This window comes from Mandrillus leucophaeus, unplaced genomic scaffold (genome assembly GCF_000951045.1).
Source record: "Mandrillus leucophaeus isolate KB7577 unplaced genomic scaffold, Mleu.le_1.0 Scaffold18, whole genome shotgun sequence".
Taxonomy (NCBI): domain Eukaryota; kingdom Metazoa; phylum Chordata; class Mammalia; order Primates; family Cercopithecidae; genus Mandrillus; species Mandrillus leucophaeus.
In genome coordinates, this window is record NW_012101809.1 from 5,078,102 (window position 1) to 5,084,679 (window position 6,578).

General features: G+C 49.1%; 1 protein-coding gene across 1 annotated transcript in view; it reads left to right on the forward strand.

Moving 5' to 3' along the window:
• Positions 1-6: 6 nt before the first annotated feature.
• The window catches only part of NEURL1 (neuralized E3 ubiquitin protein ligase 1), a 99,446-nt gene continuing 92,874 nt past the window's right edge, over positions 7-6,578 (forward strand). Inside the window, exon 1 of the mRNA XM_011977507.1 lies at positions 7-140. Coding sequence (XP_011832897.1) covers positions 56-140 — 85 coding nt within the window. The 5' untranslated portion in view covers positions 7-55. The remainder of the gene's footprint in view (positions 141-6,578) is intronic.

The window sequence follows — 6,578 nt, forward strand, 5'->3', positions numbered from 1 at the left end:
TCCTGCCCGGCCTCGCCCCCACCAGCGAGCGCCGAACCCCCTGGGGCCGGATGCCATGGGTAACAACTTCTCCAGTATCCCCTCGCTGCCCCGAGGAAACCCGAGCCGCGCGCCGCGGGGCCACCCCCAGAACCTCAAAGGTAGGCTCCCCGGCCGGGCGCAGCTGGAGGACTGGGGCGCAGGTGGAGGGCCAGGGAGGTGTGGTTGGGGAGGACGGGCAGACGCCACCTGTTGTGCGAGTCTGGAGGCCGGAGATGCACCTCTGCCTGTGGAGAGGGCTGGGGGTGGAGGGCAGCCGGCGATGATGGTGATGGAGGATGGCGTCCCGCGGGGTCTGCGCAGTTCTGTCTGCTGGCACTGGGAACGTCAGTGGAGTCCCCTTAGGCCATGATGTTAGGCGAGCCTGAAGAAGTGGGAAAGGACGTTTGCCAGGTCGATAGCGGAGTGGGGAGTGAGGAGGGAAGCTTGGGTCGTCCGTCTTCAGGGAGACACCTCGGTCGGTCTCCTTTTCATCGGCCCTAGGGCTGGAGAGACCAGGCTGGGAGCACTAGTTGCATTTCCAATGGGAGAGTTTTAAAAATTCAGGACAGGCTTACAGCAGACTGGAATAAAGGCTCAGAGCTGCTGGTTCCTGGGGTCCTTTGTAGCCGTTGGCTTTTCGCATCCTTTGAATTAGTTTGATTTCTCGTTTTCCCAAAGACCAGATATCCAGTCAGAGCCCTAGAAAAGAGGGGCTGGCAGCCTTGAAACAGAGGGACATTTACCAGGAATGTCTTTGCTCTCCGTCGGCCCAGATCCACTCAGCACCCTCAGGGTGGCCCTAGGCCCAGTCTCCCCGTTCCGAGCCTGCCATTCCTGTCTTGGAGCTTCCAATGCTGTTTCTGACCTCTGGAAGACACTGCTGGGTCCTCCTGGGCCCTCAGACCTACTAAATTCCTTCAGGAAGGATAACAATAGTGCCCTTTAACACAAGGCATCGAACTTTCTCAAACACGTTTTCAGCGAGCGTGGACACTGCTTGGGGTAGTCAGCAGAGCAGACCTAATCACACTATACCCATTTTACAGATGAGGAGAACCAAGGCTGGCTTCAGGTTCCCAAAGCCAGTCAGACCTCGGCACTAGGTGCTAGGCTGTAGACCCGTACCTTTTGACTTGGAATTCTGTCCCTTCTTTTGCTGAACAGTTAACTTTTAAGACCAGGGAAGAGAAGGAGAGACGGGACCACTGTCCTGCTTTCTAATACTCCAGCTCTTTCAAAACTTCAGCTCTCACTTGGCTCAGGAAAATCAATGGGTTTGTTGGGTCTTTCTGGAAATTAATATGGCAATGTTTGTCAAGATGCTCTAAAAGTATCAATTTGTTGGCCGGGTGCGGTGGCTCACGCCTGTAATCCCAGCACTTTGGGAGGCCAAGGCAGGTGGATCACTTGAGGTCAGGAGTTCCAGACCAGCCTGGCCAATGCGGCAAAACCCGGTCTCTACTAAACGTACAAAAATTAGCCGGGCATGGTGGTGCGTGTCTATGATCCCAGCTACTCGGGAGGCAGAGGCAGGAGACTCCCTTGAATCTGGGAGATGGAGGTTGCGGTGAGCTGAGATCATGCCACTGCACTCCAGCCTGGGCAACAGAGCGAGACTCTGTCTCGCAAAAAAAAGAAAAAAAAAATCAATTTGTTGACCTTGTAATTTTACTGAGAGGAATTGATCCTAAGGAAGTAGAGATGCAGGCATATATACTTATGGCACTAGGCTAGGATGTTCATGGCAGTGCTATTTATACTAGGTGGATAACCTAAATGCTCAGTAATCGTGGTATGTACTCTTGGTAGAGTACTATGCAGTCGTTAAAATTATATTTGTGAAGAATATTTGATGACTTTGGAAAATGCTCACAGTATGATGACAGAATACAAAGTTGCGAAGACTGTATGATCCCAATTTTGTTTAAAAAGTGATATGAATGCAAAAAATCCCAACGAAAACAAAACAAGCAAAAATGCTTGTAAAGTTTCCAAAAGGTTAACAATGATTTCCTCTGGATATGTGATTGTATGGGATTGTTTTTTTCTTTTTTATATTTTGCTTTTTTCTAAAATTTCTATAATAAGCAATATTATTTTTATAATCAGAAAGAAGCTTTCAGTGTTAGCAAGTATGAAGACTGTTTCTGAGCATTGGAAACAGATTCCTAATGAACCTATGAATATCGTTCAGCTCAACCTTCTCTGCAAGTGAGAATAATGAGGGAAAAGAATAATTGCCCAAATTAAAGTGGGAAAACTGGGCCCTGTCCTTCAGGGGGCAGGGGTTAGCTGGGGGCCAGAGGGTTGACTTGGCCCTTAATATTCACAGACTGTCTTCCTGAGAAGGCCTTGCTCCATCCTTGTCTCTATGGAAACACAGAGAGCTCCCCACTAATTGCATCTTTTTAATCTAAAATTTGGAATTGTGGGGATCTGAGGTCTCTGTGGCTAGGGTCTTCAGCAGAAGGCAGGAGTGGGGCCCCCATCCACACACCTACTCTAGGTGACCATGGGAATTTTGATCCCACTCCTACTAAGCCTGAAATGAAGGACAGAGTGTGCCCATGAAGGCCACCCGTTGTTGGCTCTGTCCTTCACCCAGGGTCCACTGATCCTCCTTCTCAGTTTGACTTCTAGGGACTGCTTCCCATCTTTCTACTCTAATAGAGCCATCACCTTTATTCTGTAATTGTTTAGTGTTTATTCCCAATTCCCTTCTAAATGTGTCAGCATCGACCTACGAGTCTTCTCTGATGTATCAGTGGTCAGCCAGAAGTCCATTCTAATTGTGTTGGCGTTGACCTGATAGGCTGTGATGTTAACTGCCTACCCAGAGTTCTGCTGGGATGGCGTCTGTACTCAGCCAGAATTCATCTCTAATTCTTATCAGTGCTCATCCAGAAATTTGCTGGGAGTAGGGGTGGAGTGACTGTCTTGATTTTTTTTCTCTCCTTACATAATTGCAATCTCTTGATTCCTCACCATTTTAATTAAAACAACTGGAAGGGACCTGGTATAATAGGGATCCTGGGACTGATCAGAGATAAGATAGGTCTGGCTGTCAGACTGACATGACATGGGACCTCACCATCGCCTCTCGGGTGGTAGACTTTGGTCTTCTTCCTGGGAACACACTGACCCCACTGTGCTGCTGGTGGTTCCCACTGGGTTCTGAACAGCGTTGGTCTAGGAGTGTTCAGGGGAGAGGTCCACGGTGTAGCTCTGGGCTTAGCACCGACAGGCAGTGCCCGAGGAGCTCCTATGTGCCCAGCTCAGAGGTAAGACACCCCTGGCCTTTCCCAGGCTGGAGATCTACTTGAAAGGCATGAATGAGGGAGTGAATGGAATCAAGTGTTTGCTTGGTTGGACTGTCGAAACCCAGATGTGTGGGCAGAGATCAGAGAAGGGGCATCGGGGAGGATCTGAGCTGGACATGGAGGGAACTGCAGGAACTGGATAGACAGCAAGGGATGCAGCAGAGTCCTAGGGTGTGGGAGAAGGAGGAAAGGCACAGACAGTAAAGGCTTGGAGGGGCTCGAGCGTATATGTATATATTACATGTAATAGAAAGTATATGTATATGGAAGTTATGTATATATTTTCAGTGAGGGGCACAGAGTAACTGGGGTAGCGTGCACAGGAGGTTCATGCCTCGTGGAGAAAAATACAAAGAATAAAGATTTTCCTCCTTGCCCAGGTCTTTCTGAGTGCCTGCCTGCTGAGTGCTAAGTGGTGAGGGACAGGCATCCTAGGAAAGCCCATGGAGGGCTATTCAGCCCCAGTGGTTACCAACAGATGGAGACTGGATGGGCTACCTCCCATTTTTTTTATTGTAAAATTTACATAACCTGAAATTTGTCATTTTAAAATGTATAATTCAGTGGCATTTAGTACATTTACAATACTGTACAACCACTGCCTCTACCTAATTCCGGAATATTTTTATCATTTCAAAAGGAAACGCCATGCCCATTAAGCAGTCACTCCTGTTACCCTCTTGCCTGAATCCCTGGCGACCACGAATCTACTCTGTGTCTCTATGGACTTGCCTATTCCAGTCATTTCATATACATGGAAGGATACAATATTTGTCCTTTTGTGTCAAGCTTCGTTTACTTAGCATAATCTTTTCAAGGTTCATCCATGTTGTAGCGTGCACCTTTTTTCCTTTTGTGGTTGAATAATATTCTATTGTAAGAATATGCCACATTTCACTTATCCATTCATCAGTTGGAAGACTTTAGGTTGTTTCTACCTTTTGGTTTTCATAAATAATGCTGCTATGAACATCTGTGTCTAAGTCTTTGTTTGAACACCTGTTTTGGGTTCTTCTGGGTATACACCTAAACGTACACCTGCCATCTTTCAAAAGGTGGTGCTTCTTGAATTGGATACTTCACAAAGTCACTGGTTGTGACGGCTGTAGGAAGGCCGTCCCCTTCCATGTCTGGCTGGGTGTGACGCCAGCGAGACACCTGTTGTTTTCACTCTCTTTTCTATGACGGCTGAGGCTCCTGGGGGGCTGAAGGAGGAGCTGTGAAGGTTGACTAAGGATCTTGATTCTTGTGGTGGGCCAGAGTGAGTCATGAGAACTTGTCTGTAGACTCTGAATTTCTTCACTACTCTTTGGGGATGAGAGCAGAGGCGGGGGAAGGCTTATCCGTGCACAAGGTCTTAGTTATTTTTCTTTTCCTCTCTCCCTCTCTCCTTCCCTCCCTCCCTCCCTTCCTTCCTTCCTTTCTTCCTTCATTCCCTTCTTCCCTCCCTCCCTTCTTCCTTCCTTCCTCCCTCCTTCCCTCCCTCCCTTCCTGCCTGCCTGCCTGCCTTCCCTCCCTTCCTCCTTCCCTTCCTTCTTTTCTTTTCTTTTGGCTGGAGTGCAGTGGTGTGATCTTGGCTCATTGAAGCCTCAACTTCCTGGGCTCAAGTGATCCTCCTGCCTCAGTCTCCCAAGTAGCTGGGACCGCAGGCACACACCACCAGTCCTGGCTTATTTTTGTAGGTTTTTTTTAAGAGATGGCATCTTGCCATGTTGCCCAGGATGGTCTGGAACTCCTGGGCTCAAGCAGACCTCCTGCCTTGGCCTCCCAAAGTGCTGGGGCCACTGTGCTCAGCCCCTAGCCATTTTTCTGCACTCGCATTCTCACAGCTACTTCCCTGATCTGGGTCCTCATCTCGGATATTGCCACAGCTGCCATCCTAATTGGCTTCTCTGCCTCTGGCCCCTCCTTTGATGCTGCCGGAGTGATTCTCCCAAAGTACTATCTTCATCATACCCTTCCCTGCTTCAGTTACCATAATGGGATATTCAAGGTCTCCATTCTTTGGTCAACCCACAGATCTTCCCTCAGCTCTTGTCTGGGCTCCTTCCTTGGTTGTCATGACGCTTGCAGATTAGGTGAGCTCATCCAGCTCTCCGCCCCCGGGGAATGCAGCAGACGGATCTGGGGGGTGCCTGGTGGCCTCCTCAGAGTGACTGGCTGCGTCAGCCCCATGTTGAACCCAGAGCACCCATCCTGCATGCCCTGTTGGTTTTCAGTTCAGTTTTACCTTTGAACCCTGTTATGTTAATTATCGTGATAATATTTACAATAGCTACCATGCACTGGGTGGTTACCGTGTACCAAGTTCTTACATGTGGATTATTTCCATTAATACCCTCCCAACAACCTATGGAAGGAGGTAGCATTGTCACTGTTTTACCGATGGGGGAAAAGAGGCTCAGAGAGGTTAAATAACTTATCCCAGTCCACACAGAAGCTGATGGGGCTGGGATTCAAAGCCAGGGCTCTCAGACTTGAGAGTTTATTACTGTGATTGCTGCATTATCCTGCCCCTGTAGCATTTAGTCTTGGGTGGGCTCTATCTTTCATTGTGGGAGAGAGATGGGGGAGTAATTTTTGAGTCTCTGGACAGAGCCCCAGGGCTGGGAAAGGGCACACCATGGGGTTCTTGATGCTTTCTCCCTTGGCTAACCAGAGGATCAGGAGGGCTGTGCTAGTCTGGAATTCCCAGCCTCCTCCCCTTACACTTTCTTCAGGGTTTTAGACAGTAGATCCATCAGACACTTTGGAGGAAGCTTACAGTTCTTTGGGGCCAGTGTTTCTCAGAGTGAGGTTTTTCTACTGCCTGCATCAGCATTAGCTGGAAGCGTGTCTACCCTGCAGGTTCCCAGCCCCCAGCTCAGACCCGCTGACTCAGAATACATTGGGGATGGGGCCCTCAAACCTGCGCGTTTAACAAGATCCTCAAGATCTGAGAACTGTTGTGACTCTGGGACCTCAGGACAGTCCTACTCTGGCAAGGTTGGAGGAGGTGGGACTAGGCTTCTCAGAGGAGGAGAGCCCAGAGTTGGATGGGGGAGATTTGGAGGGGAGCTAGAAGGGCTGGCAGCAAAGGCACAGAGGCAGAGAAACACAGGGTGTGTTCAGGGATGGTGAGCAGTCTTCTTGCTTGGATGTGGGGTCCCCAGTGGGGACGTTAACAGGTCAATCTTTGAAGGTAGGCTGGGGTCATATCTTGGAAGGCCTATGATATTAGGACAAGGAAGTTAGATT